The 13,735-nt window shown below is 35.2% G+C and overlaps 1 protein-coding gene across 1 annotated transcript in view; it reads left to right on the top strand.

Annotated features, from left to right (window-relative positions):
- LOC123314886 (protein O-mannosyl-transferase TMTC1-like) overlaps window positions 1–13,735 on the top strand; it is a 40,060-nt gene that overhangs the window by 16,051 nt on the left and 10,274 nt on the right. Inside the window, exons 4-5 of the mRNA XM_044900288.1 lie at window positions 10,437–10,601; window positions 11,786–11,899. Of these exons, the coding sequence (XP_044756223.1) occupies window positions 10,437–10,601; window positions 11,786–11,899 (279 nt within the window). The remainder of the gene's footprint in view (window positions 1–10,436; window positions 10,602–11,785; window positions 11,900–13,735) is intronic.

Below are 13,735 nucleotides of genomic sequence, written 5' to 3'. Positions count from 1 at the left end.
ATTTTAGGTATATTTATAACCATTAATCTCTAACTAATTACTACTATGTACTAATTACTAACAAAATATCGAAAATATCAAGTGCTTAACATTATTGAAAAGACAATCGAACTATCTTTAAAACAAGGCCACAAGGGTCACTTGGCCCCTCTTCCCATTAAAGTTTTAGGGGTTTCTGTCATTTCGCTCACAAGATTGATACAAATTTATTGGATCGAACCGTATAAAATGTCCCGCTATAACCCAACGTTTACCTCGTTTCGCATTTTTTCAGAATTTGCAAGGAGGTAGAGATACTAAGGCTCATAACTTTTCAGACTAACACACTGTATGTTGATTAAGAGTCTCTTTTGTTGCATAGGTATCGGGAGGAGATTGAAGGTTTTTCATATTCACAATAAAATTTAGAAAAATTGTCATTTTTGGAAAATTTTGAATTTTATTCCGCAAATTTCATTCGGTATCTACAAATATTTGTTCTGCTATAAGTTTGGCACATTTTCCTAACTTATTTCTGGTTTTCATTCCACTAAATGAGAGCCAGACAAAATAAGAAAATATTTCTGATAATATGAATTTATTCAGATGTATAACAACTCTCGTCGATACAAATATCGACTTATTTCACGTTATTGAAAAGGGACTACCAAATGAAATATATCTCGTTCCATTTTATCAATGTGAAATGTAGACTGTATTTACGAAATGAAACCATTTACGACAAAAGCAGGTATACCAAAAATATTCTTTTTGAGTATATTTCTTCACATGACTGCTGTCAGTCGCAAGGAGTTCCTGCATTTTTCAATGATGCATCGACAAATATGGACATTGTTTGTCTTCATAAAGACTTGAAGTTGAATCTGGAATGAAATATTTTCTATTGAATCGACAGTATACTGGTTGAATCAACAACGCTTTCATATTGTGAAGGAGACATAGTGGAGATTCGAGATATATAGAACATCAGGATAATTGAAATCGATTTTCAGCATTTCACGTGCCGTAAGGCCCGTAAGTTACTGTGTGAAACTTCTCATTTTGCTTGAGATAATATCGTTGTGATATGTGATCACGTTTTATCGGCAGTAGTATTTTGGAGGATTTCCACGTACCGAAAAGTCACATAAATTGGAATTCACTCATCGAATTCACGATGCTGAATAGTATGGAGACCATCTGCAATCTAAAATGATACTTTATAGATGAGAGTATGCCCAAAAGAAGGAAAAAATTGAACTCATATTGCCGTTTTCATACGAAAATAGATGAGAAGAGAAATGATACGTTGAATTCATCCGGGACTCTATAAATGAATAAGTAAATGTATTATACTTTTCAAACTAAGTCGTAACTCTTCCAATCGTAATATGAGGGGGAATAAGTAAATTGTGTACCTCTATTCGAGAACTGTATCCACCTCGGTATTCAGTAGTCTATCATTTGTTCTAGTAGGTTCACGTTGAGAGTTGATTTTTTATTTGAATTGATACTATTCAAACTAAATCGTAACTGTTCAAATCGTCATATGAAGGGGAATTAGTAAATTGTGTACCTCTATTCGAGAACTGTATCCACCTCGGTGTTCAGTAATCCATCATTTGTTGCATTAATTTCACGTTAAGAGTTGATTTTTCATTTAAATCGAGGTCCAAAGAACATTCAGTGACTCAATTAACACTTTAAACTTTATGTAACTATGACACTCAACATCGTAATTTTTGACAGTTTTCCACTATATTTCTGTAAAATTCTAGACACAATGACATCGGCGGTTTGGTTAGATTAGATTTCGAAACTATCGGGTCATAACTTCTACTGTCTATAGATTCACCTCTTAAATCAAGTCATTACTAAAAATGGCGTATTTCTGTAGTTAAACAAATGCGTCCGTTTCCTCTTCGATTATTTCCAGAACTCAGCGAAGAACTAAAAAAGTGAGAAAATAAGTTTTCTAATTCTCAGAACTAGCTATTTGAGAGTTTCAAAAATTAAATGAGAAGAGTTCATTCTGCATATAATAAAAATCGAATAAAACAAAATAAAAGAGATAAACCAAGCAGACGCAGCAGCAAAATGGTCATCAAGAAATGTGGATAGATTGCTCAACGCTCACACAAAGGAAGATATTAAAATTACCGCAATTAGTAGTGTTGAACGTTTATGGAGAATAGAATGGCAACAAAAAACTACGATCCTGAAAGAGATTAAACCCAACCAACTCAGAATGATGACCCTTCCCAATAACCGTCTACACTATGTAAGTCAAAATATCACGACTACGACTAGGCTATACCAAGCTCACACACCCTCACAAACTGAACACAGAGAATGCTCCAGTATGCACCGAATGTGATCGAACTATAACCGTCAACCAATTCTGATAGACTGTCCCAATTATGAACTCCAACGAGAACAAACTGTAATAATGAAATCCTTACAACAGGCACTGGGATCAGATGCTCACAAACTGGAAACAACGATCAAATTTCTTCAACTCACTAACTTGATCAATTCAATCTAGATCTTATATTGTATCAATATCTTTTGTTAAAATACTCTATTATGTATAAATGAAAGGTAACTGTTCCGTTGTGCTAATGATCAAAGAAATCGAAGCACAATAAACTTTAATAAAAAAAATAAAGAGATAAACATGCATAAAGATATAGAAGTTCAAAACAAAATGGAATGGGAAATACGGATTATCTATTTGTCTAATGAAACTTCATACGAGAATTGATATTCCTTCATAAACTTTTTAGGGTTTTCACTCCCAATCTCTGAAACAAAATCAATTAAAAATGAAATCAACGATTTGCTCCTGCGTGAATTCTTGCACTAATTTGTCAGGAGCAAATTAACTAGAAAAAATTGTTGCCTGACAATGAACTCAAAATAAATAACGTTGAAATTATAATTCTTCGTAACGTTTCGGAGTCTATATCAGACTCCTTCATCAGACGGAAAAATCTACTTTTGAAAATCTTCTGAATTGTCGTTTTTTGTCTGACATTAATTGTCAACACATAGAAACAGAGACTGCACAGAAACGTTGATTCATTTAATTTTGAAATTACCGGATGACAGTTCTTTCTTTAGTAAATTGATCCAAATATGATCTATTCCTATCGAACAATTTGCCAAATTATTATCTTGATCTAATAGAATACACGTAGACTCTTTAATTTTTCGTTTAAAATGGTCTGGTTCTGTCATTAAAATTTTAGTGTTGCCCCAATCCATCATGTGGTCTCCCGTATTAGAACAAATGTGATCTGCGATTTGTGATCGATTAATTTCTCTATTTTTAATATTATTTTTATGTTCGCGTTTTCTTATTTCTAGAGGTCTGGACGTTTCACCTGTATAAGTTTTACCACAAATACAGGGTATGTTGTAAATACAATTTTTTGATTTTTGTTTTTCGTTCAAAGGTTTAGTTTTTGTTAATATAGATCTTAAATCATTTTGCGTTTTAAAAACAGTTCGTATGTTGAACTTCGAACCGATTCTTCTTATTTTTTCTGAAAGGCCATTAACATAAGGAATTACATTCAACAAATTTGGTTGTTCTTGACGGTTTGTTGGTTGTTCCTGATCATTATTACGATTTTGGTTAGTCATTTTTCTCTCTAAATTTAATATTGTTTTTTCAATGAAATTTTATCTGAGAATTGATATTGTTCAATTTTTAATTGGATTTTTTTTTTGTCGAAAAGCGAATTAGCCGTTTCAAAGTTGATGCTATAGAAAGAATGAAAAAAGATAATATTTTATTTTTTGATTGAAATATCATTGTTGAAGGAGTCGCTTCAGCCTGGTTTCTTCTCATTCAATTTTGATTCACTGTTTGAATCATCCATTCCATTCCTTGTTTCTCGACTAATATTGAGAAAACAGATTCATAAAACCAAATCAATGAAAGGAAGCGAATATAGTTCAGTGATGGGTTGGAGGAAAAAAAACTACAGCTGTAAACCTAAAATCACCTAGAGATCTATTCTGATAGTCAAGCCCTTATCAAAGCACTGAACTTCTTTGTCGTCGATTCAAAGCTGACATGGGAGTGCCGAATGAAACTCAATGAAATAGACAAGAACAACAAGGTCTCCTTAGTCTGGGTTCCAGGTAAGTTTGGAATCGAAGTAAACGAGGAAGTCAACACACAAAACACCACTTACTGGCCCAGAGCTTTTCTGTGGTATAGGAAAATGCACCTATAGGAAAGAGATTCTGAAGAAGGAAGAAACCAACAGAGAAACACTCTGGAGGAATTTTCCAGGAATGGATCATTCCAAAAAATTCCTCCGGAGTTGTAAGACTGCAGGATCCAAGAATAACTTGGATCTGAGCAAGAATAAGTTAGGTCTCCCACCGGCTTCCTCACAGGATATTGTCGCCTTAGAAAGCATGGGCTTATCAGAATCTGACGAGTGTAGATTCTATGGGGAAGAGAAGAAAACTCCTGTTCATCTGGTTACAGAAGGCCTCGCTATTGCAAGTTTACAAAAGGAATCTCTTGGACGAGAAAATTATAGGAGGAATGAGGACTTAGCCTTCTTGAAGCCCTCTCAGATGCTGGAGTTCATTGGAACTCTGGAGCTGGAGGGGAGCTATAGGTCGTTGTAAGAACAGCTCTGATGCTGTCAATAGACCAAACTATAAACTCAACATACTAACTTCCATTCACATAATGGGGAAGTTTAAATGAAATCACAACACTTAACGGTATCAACTCGGAAACTATGTATCTACTATTCGAAAACGACTGGAAAACATCAATTCTCTTTCAATTAAAACTGGAAATCACATGAGTAGAAAATGAACATTCCGTACAAGTTGATTGGTCTTAACAGCTACCTAAAATAGCAAAATAATTCTTCTTTACTAATCACTTCTGAGTTTGACAATTACGAGTAACCATTAATATGAAAGCGAATTTTGTTTATTGTTATTCCATTAGTGACAGTGCTAGCGACTTAATTGAAGTACAGGATTACCAAGAATAGTTCGATGAGAATCCTCTTGTGTTAAAAATGAATTTTCAGTATTCGTTACATATGGCTGTATCTATGACTTAATCAGTGGGGGGTATTAGCATAATGCTTCAAATAGAGTTGTTATCACTCTGATTTATCTTGCCCATTAGTTTCAATTTATATTCCCATGAAAGGATTAATTCAATGTGCGATCCACAGTTGCTCTGATACGGTCTCAGAGCCCTGATATGTTCCACCGATTAAATCCACATAGCATAGGTAGCTAGATTTGTACAGAAGTGATTAACTGCAACTATGCTAATAATCTACGTCATACGGAGCAGGTGTACATGAAGCATTATCTTTTTAATTGGAAATTCTTCCTTTATCTACTCATTCCACAAGATAAAACGATTAGATATGAGGTAGAGTTGAAACAATGTGGGCGGACATTTTGAGGTTTGGAGCATATGTTAATAATAATAAGCATCTATCCTTATGCCGCGTCCAGACTAACACACTAACGTCAACGAACGCTGACTCTATCCATAATGTGTATACCACAATCAAATGAGCCGCATCAGTTATCTGTCTACCGGATGAGATCACAAACAACAGCATTGATACTGTATTTGTAAGCTACATCATTTTTCTGTCTTGCTGGTCTGGTTTCAACCTCACCCAGTTGACATCATTAGAGACCAAACGAAATATTTGCGAAATTTTGGGAGAAAATATATGTATGTAGAGGTTTTCTTTCGAGTAGCCATGCGTTAAAAGACACTTGCATTTGTCTGCAATGCTTCAGGTATGCAGGTCCTGCTTCATTTGGCCTTCATCCTTGGTTGGCACAGATGAGCTCAAATATTTTGTATTATTATTCATAGCCATGTCGACTTTAAACCTTTCTCATTCAACTTTCAGCTCGCTTGCAATTACATATAATATTATTTTCAGAAATGTGCACAGGAGCAACTGATACCTCAGTTATTGATTAGGACTCAAATGCTGCATTTTCCGATTATTCATGAGATTCATGAGAAATAAATGCCTCATTGATTTTGCCTCAAATAAGTCGATTCAAATAGGCGTTACTATGTTAACCATTTAGCTCCCTTTAAATTCTTCTGAATGCTTCCTGAATGGACACATTTTAGACCTTCTTCACCTATGACATGTTCAAGTTTTTTCCATACTGTCAGGGCTCTAAGGCTTTCAGTTTATCCATTGTTTTCTTGATCAGGATCTAAGTCTCAAGTAAAGAAGAATCAAGAACGCAAATAATCTCAGTAGGGGCAATTTGATGATAGAAAAAAGGTTAAAGTCTTGACCGCATCGCTGATTTCGGTGAAATAATTCCTAGCCTTTCTGATTCTAGCTTATTTGTTTTGGGAAGTTTCAGTTTCAACGCCACATTCGAGGTCACTGGGTCACTACAAGGTCGAGTTCCGTATAGACATGATGGTCATAAAAAGTCTTATATTTGCTAGATTTGAATTACTGAATACACAATGAGTTTCACAAAACTTTGATTACGCAATCAACGATATGACAGTCATTCCATTTCGAAAACGAATATTCTGAAGAAGTAGGAATTGAGAATCATTGAATGGACGTTTATAGATCATAATTTGATGCGAGAATGATATTCCAAATGCTCATGAAAGATTTATCGATTGAAAACAAATTGACGTTTATTCGTCAATCAAGCGTTGATTCTCCAATCAAGCTTGCAGTAAAAATGAAAATATTTATGAAATATGCTCTCCATTATGTAGTGAAATATTTCACTATTAAAAATTTTTTTACAGAAAATCCATGTGATGATTTTACTTTTATTCGGCAAAGTTTCGAAAATGTTGAATACTCGCATAAATCTAGATCTGGAAATTCATTCTTTGATTGCTGCAGGTCATAGGAATTTCATTTCATATTTCTTGAACTAGCGCTCGAAAATCAAGAATATATTAAATCCTCAGTGACTTGCGGATGGGCTGGGAATATCCAGTTTCCCTTTAAATAGATAACTACACTCGTACATCAAAAAGGGTGGGAAATCATCTGAGGATTCGAATAACCCCTCGCTAAATAATTGATGCTGTCGATCGATGCCGGAGTAAGGGCCGTATACTGATTGGCATCAACCTTGCAATGGTCTTTGTGAGAACAAACCGAAATCGAAATTGGTCCCAAAGTCAGTCAACCTCGAAATATTCACAGTTTGTCGCGCAGATTTGGGTGAACTCGGTCGGAAATTGATGTTTAAAATATAACGGTTGACAGGGAGGAAATTTGTGCCGAGAGAAGGGAAGTAGATTATTTGAAGGGAACGGCAGCGAATTTCAGTTCATATTTATTCATAACGTCTTATGTTTATTCACGGCATCACTTCGTTTCAATATCCCTCATTTCAAATCATGAAAACAGAAAAACTTCATTTTCCGTGAGCGTTGTTGTTGAAGTAGTTCTTGATCATCAGTAGGTATAAATTTTGGTGTTATATCCACCATTATCCACCTTTATAGATACATTAGAGTATCAGACCGAATTCTTATTGCCAGCAGCAATAAGCAATAACCAATGTTAATCAGAAAGTTAACGAGGTAACACGACATTTTTCAATAGAAATCTCATGGACACAAAAATGGAAGTTGCCATGTTGCAGACCAAAGAAAATATATAAAATACATTAATTTCAAATGGATACCTACATATTATAAATATCAGTAATCCCTCTAGTACAATTTGTAAACCTGCTCTAAAATTGCTCTGAATATTATGGAAACAATCACTACTCCCTATAGACGGTGGAGAGTACCTAGATTTAATTGCTATTTTTATATCTTCTCGCTCAGTACAAAATATTTCAGGTTACCTTCACTCGAATGAAGATGATATTATCATAGCGAAGCACGTCGTGAACTCATGTTAGTGAAAATCATAGTTCAATTATGGATTTTCATCAAGTTCCGGACACATCACTTCAATCCTTAGGATAAGAAAGATGAGGACACTAAGTCCGAAAGTCTACGGTTAATATTTTTCAGAGGGTTACGTTAAATTTCAAACAGTTTACTCATTATCCTTTGTTTTATGTTAGTAATCCCGGACTTGGATTTCACTCAGGCAGTTATAGCTACCTCCGTAGTGACCTTGACCTAGAGTGTGTGATATTTCACCAATAATTGTTCATCTTTGCAGTTTTTCACCGTACTGATGAGGGCGCGGAAAGCCCGAAACACGTCGTAGAGAGACGTTTCTCCGAGGGTTACGTCCGTTAGATTTCTTTTATTAACATCTCTTTTTTTTTCTTCAACGTATTTTCGGGTCATTTTTGCATGTTCTCTATTTTATCTTGTGGTGATAAAACTTTTCCCTATTCAATGTAGATTTCAGAAACAGATAACAACGAGATATCCCATGTTTGAATGTTTCAATTGGAAACTAGAGTACCTTCATTTTAATTTTTTGTGAGAAATTCCGAATGCAATATTAAAACTTCAACCTACTGAAAGGGAGTCAAATAGCATCTTCTATTGACCTGTCAAAACCACAAACTCGTTCCGAAGATATTGGTATTTTATTCATTTTAGTCGTTACCCTATGAAGCATCCTATATGTACACATAGTTTTGGCATTTTAAAAGCTTTGCGGGTGATTATTTTGGTAAATGTATTGCAGGTTTGGTCGTTTAAATAATTTGAGTGCTAATAGCAAAAAATCAGTTTATTTTTTGTATTTCCCGAGTGTTTGATTATATAACGTCAGCTAACTGTACGGAATAGTCTAAAGTGGTCTTTTTGTAATTATACTATATTGCTGATTAGCATAAACTTCAGTCCTTTTATGCAACATTTGGCTCTAGGGAAAAAACACTGCTAATTTGAAAGTGTTTATTTCACAAAAGGGAATAATTTTTTTTTAGTTTGTACCACTGCTCACATATTTATAGTAAAACGTTTCAAATTACCTATCATAAATTTGAAACGAGCAATTTTCATACCTTTCTTTCTATTCAGCCATGAAACAGAGTATAAAGTATATATTAATAAAACTTTTTAGTGAGAAGTAGGTATCTTTTAACATTTTTCAATTTAAAGTAATATGGCTTATTCTTGATTGAAAATCATAATAAAACTAAAAAATGAATAACATTATTCAAACAAGGATGAATTATTCAACCACTATATGAGTTTCGCTTTTCGCAATAGCGTCACCCACCTAAAGATGTTATTGTGATACCGAAATACGTGTAGGGCTTGTACAACTCACTGTAGTGAAAAACAAGTCAGTTTCTAAGTCTTTGAAGCTCCGTTAATGCGAAATGGCACTATAGCTTCTGACGGGTTCGCTAGTTCCCATTATAATATTTTTCACCAAATAATTTGGCAGATTGCTTTTCAATTCAGCCCAAACCTTGGAAATGGGAATAGGAAGTGGCCATTGCAATGCAACTTAGAACATAGTAGTACCCTCGATGTTTCTCTGTCTAGCGTGACACTAAGGCAGTAGCGTTATATTGAAACATTCACATAGGTACTTCCTATCCATTCGTACTGAAAATTGACAATGATGTCCGAGTCAACTGTCTCAATTGTGATTGGTGTCACTAAGCCACTATCTCACTCCAATCTTTGGAATGTTTATTTTCCTTCCCATGTATCTATGTTCTAAGGTTACGAATGCATTTATTGTATGTCGTACACACATTCGATACTTCTCTGCTTAGTGCGCCACTAAGGCAGTGGCGTGACATGGATAAATTCATATATTTCTTATCTGACATTGAAAATGGATGTGAACACAAAGTCCAGATCAACTGTCTCAATTGCGATTGGCAACACTAAGCAACTATCTCACTCTTTGGCGAACAACAAAGGCTTATTTTCCATTTCTTGTGTTTATGTTTCAGGACACAAATATTCAAAAACGTCATATTAGAGCAGAGTATCTGTCGATCGGCTCTGTATTCTCGGAAATATTGAAAAATAATCTTTTTCTTATGGCAGCTAATTTCAATGTAATTTCAATTATCTCTTTTGAGGTTATCCCTAATTTTGATTATTCAAGAAAAAATCCTTGTTTTTCCATAATTCTACGTCTTGAAAGTAATGAGAATTCCATATACCTATCTGACAAGTACAATTTAAATATTCCTGTTCGATGATTCTTTCGTGGATACCAGTTTTCTGGGAGCTACTTAGCATGAGACTTTGAATATTACCATACCGCATCGCAATGTCTACCTACTACTCTCAGTGCATCTAAAATTGTATCAAAATTTTTCTCAGTCGTACTATTGGCAAATTTAAACTTTATCAGACATTCCTCACAATTTGTCTACTGACATGTTACAAAATCGAAACAAAACACGGAGAATTCGGCTCAGTTGAAATGTAGGCTCTGCGCTGTGTCAATCACCGCTGTGTATAACTAATTCTGCTTCTTTTTCAGCATGGGATGTATACTTCTTGTGATATACGCTCTGCAGATGCTATGGAGCTCCTACCCAAAACATCGACAGACCATTATCTGTTTCGTGATACTCATGCTCACGACTAGTTGCCTGAGGACTATAATTAGGAACAGAGACTGGCGCTCAAGGGAGTCCTTGCTGAGGTAATAATTCATCTTTCCCTCGAAAAGATTTTTGAAATAATTGCCAGTAATTAATCTGGTGGGAGTGGAGGCATAAAGTTTTATCATTCGTAGATTATGGAAATAAATGTCGATTGAAAGAACCTTAAAGCAAATCATGTACTGAACTCAATCTTGCTGAAAACACTGAGAAGCTTATCTTGTATTCTTATCATAAGAAATATATAATTTTGCTAGTTCAGAAAAAAGAAATGTTGAACAAAATGGGTCTGCTTCTGAAAAATACTTGATTTGATTCTGTAAACGTAATGATAATACCCTTCAAGCCGTTTACCTATCTTGTAAATACAATATGATTGGAAGAAATTACACTAGTTCTAGTCCCATTTGTTTACCTGCCCCAAAATTGCTCTGAAATTTCTGAAAACTGTCATTGCCTCCTCTAGATTTTTAGGAGTAGAGTTAAGTACTTCCTAATCTATTTCGTTTGGTGCCAAATATTTCAGTTTACCTTAACCAACTGAAGATGCTGTTCTGATAGCGAAACACGTGTCACTTATTCTTGTCAAAATCGTATAATCTGTTTAAAGTTTTTATCTCTAGCGTTGAAATGTTTCAATTGGAAACTAGAGTACGTTACGTAGAACCTTTATTATAATTTTTTGTGAGAAATTCCGAATGCAATATTAAAACTTCAACCTACTGAAAGGTAGTCAAATAGCATCGTCTATTGACCTGTCAAAACCACAAACTCTCATGTCGTTCCGAAGATATTTGTATTTTATTCATTTTTGTCGTTACCCTATGAAGCATCCTATATGTACAGATTGTTTTGGCATTTTAAAAGCTTTGCGGATGATTATTTTGGTAAATTTTATATGAGTATTCGATCAAAAATTGATAATTAGAACAATGCTTCATTCATTTGCATTCACTTCAGACTTCAGGTAACAGTTTGTTGTCCGTGACAAGGCTGAAATTTTTCCACTCAAAGGTTGAGACCCACTGCACTAGACGATTGAACTTTTCCTTGTTTCTCTCATGGCCGATAATATCATATCGTTTTCACTCAGAAAACTTCACAATTCATTATTCTCCCTCAAAGTTATACCTGCAGATCTCGCTGAAGGCTTATGAAGTAGACTTGGCAAATGAGGGGATCGCGCTAATTCTGGAAGTAAATGTAAACTTCTCCCTTTTTGCAGGGCGGGATTAATGACGTTACCCCAGAACGCCAAGATGCATTACAACTACGGGAATTTTCTGAGGGACTCTGCGCGACCTGAATTAGCGAAAACCCATTACCACAAAGCTTTGAAGTAAGTATTCTGTTTATATTTGTTTCGTTTGGTTTTGCAACGGCTTGATTAGATCCCAGATCTGAGAAATTTGAATTTTCCGACTATGAGATCTTAATTTGTTCCGCTGGAGTGAACAACATTAATTCGTATTCTGTTTGGAAGCAAGAAAAACTTTTCAATTGAATTATAAAGACGTTGGCTGCAGGTTATTCGTTCAACGTGCAAAAAAGTTATTCTTGCTCAAGACTTCAGGAAACTAAGAGAGATATTCAACCCATAGGTCTTAGTTGTTTGAATTATATGGAACATTTTACGGATTATTTTGGGTATTGTTATTAAAATTATGATGAAGAAATAATAAACACAATCAACTGAAGAATCTAAGGAAAAAAAAGGTCTCAAATCTACGCTTACAATAAACACAGCTTATTATACACTTGCTGGGGTAGCTCCAAAACACTTATTGCAATGTTGAGGGCACTTATATAGGGTGAGTGATGTAGGCCGTCCACTAGAAGTTATGCGAGAAAAGTCCGAAATATGGTCATTGACATATTGTACTGAAATATTCCCATAAAAGAGCAACTTCCATTTATAAAACGTAAACAGCATGGATACTATATTTTTTTTTCCATTTTGAATTACACACTATGGTGAGAAAGCGCTGAAGAGCCACACAAAAAAAATCCAAATGTATAATTCCGACTTGCTAAGTCAGAATTCTGAGTTACAAGTCGGAATTCTAAGATACGAGTCGGAATTCCGACTTGCAATCGAAATTCCGACTTGCAATCGGAATTCTGAGTTAAAAGTCGGAATTCTGAGATACAAGTCGGAATTCCGCCTTGCAAGTCGGAATTCAGAGTTACAAGTTGGAATTCTGAGATTCAAGTCGGAATTCCCACTCGCAAGTCGGAATTCCTACTCGCAAGTCGGAATTCTGAGTTACAAGTCGGAATTCTGAGATACAAGTCAAAATTCTGAGATGCAAGACAGCAGTGGGGCTAGAATTGGTCGAATGCTTTGTTGCTGTTGCATTCGATTGTTGCCGAATCATGTGAGCAAAATGCCCTACCTACCCTATCTCTTTTCTTTCAAAAGTTTCAACGAATGTTATATTGATTCTGACAAGCGCACAGAGCTTCTGAGGGGTTCGTCGTAACCAACGGAGTATCAGGATAATATGATGATATATAATATATCTGTAGTATCCATATATGTTCGTAGGGTGACAATAAGTCGATCGCTTCTTCTTGTTTTGACACGATTTCCGATGGCCTCTCGCGAGCACTTTATAGGGATTACTAAGGACCAACGGCCAGTTTCATAATCAAACTTAAAGCGCCTTCAATTTTAAAGCTTTTTTTTAACCCTACCGAAACTGACACTAAACGAAACTTAAAGTGACTTTGAAACTGGATGTAGGAATTTCGATAAAGTGCTCGAATCACTAATCAGTAAAGAAGGTTTTGGAAAGTTCCCAGGAGCATAATTCTCGGGAGTACAAAAATACTCCAAGTGCTTTCACAAGCACTGAGCACGAAGCTTTGGGGCAGCTCAGCTATGGTGCAACCGAAGAGAAAAATAGAATATCATTTCATTCATCCAAAATTCCTCCAAGAAGCCAAAAACACATTTACGGAACAAATGCAAAAAAAACAAAAGTCATTAGAAATATTTTAACCCTCCTCCTGCCTTGCATCTCAAAATTCCGACGGAATTCTGACATGTATCTCAGAATTCCGACTTGTATCTCAGAATTCCGACTTGCATGTCGGAATTCTGACTTGTATCTCAGAATTCGGAGTTGCAAGTCAGAATTCTGACTTCAGCGCTTTCGTACTATGGCACCAT

Source organism: Coccinella septempunctata, chromosome 6 (genome assembly GCF_907165205.1).
Source record: "Coccinella septempunctata chromosome 6, icCocSept1.1, whole genome shotgun sequence".
Taxonomy (NCBI): Eukaryota; Metazoa; Arthropoda; class Insecta; order Coleoptera; family Coccinellidae; genus Coccinella; species Coccinella septempunctata.
Note: the sequence above shows the minus strand (reverse complement) of the source record. Positions and strands in the feature narration are given on the sequence as shown.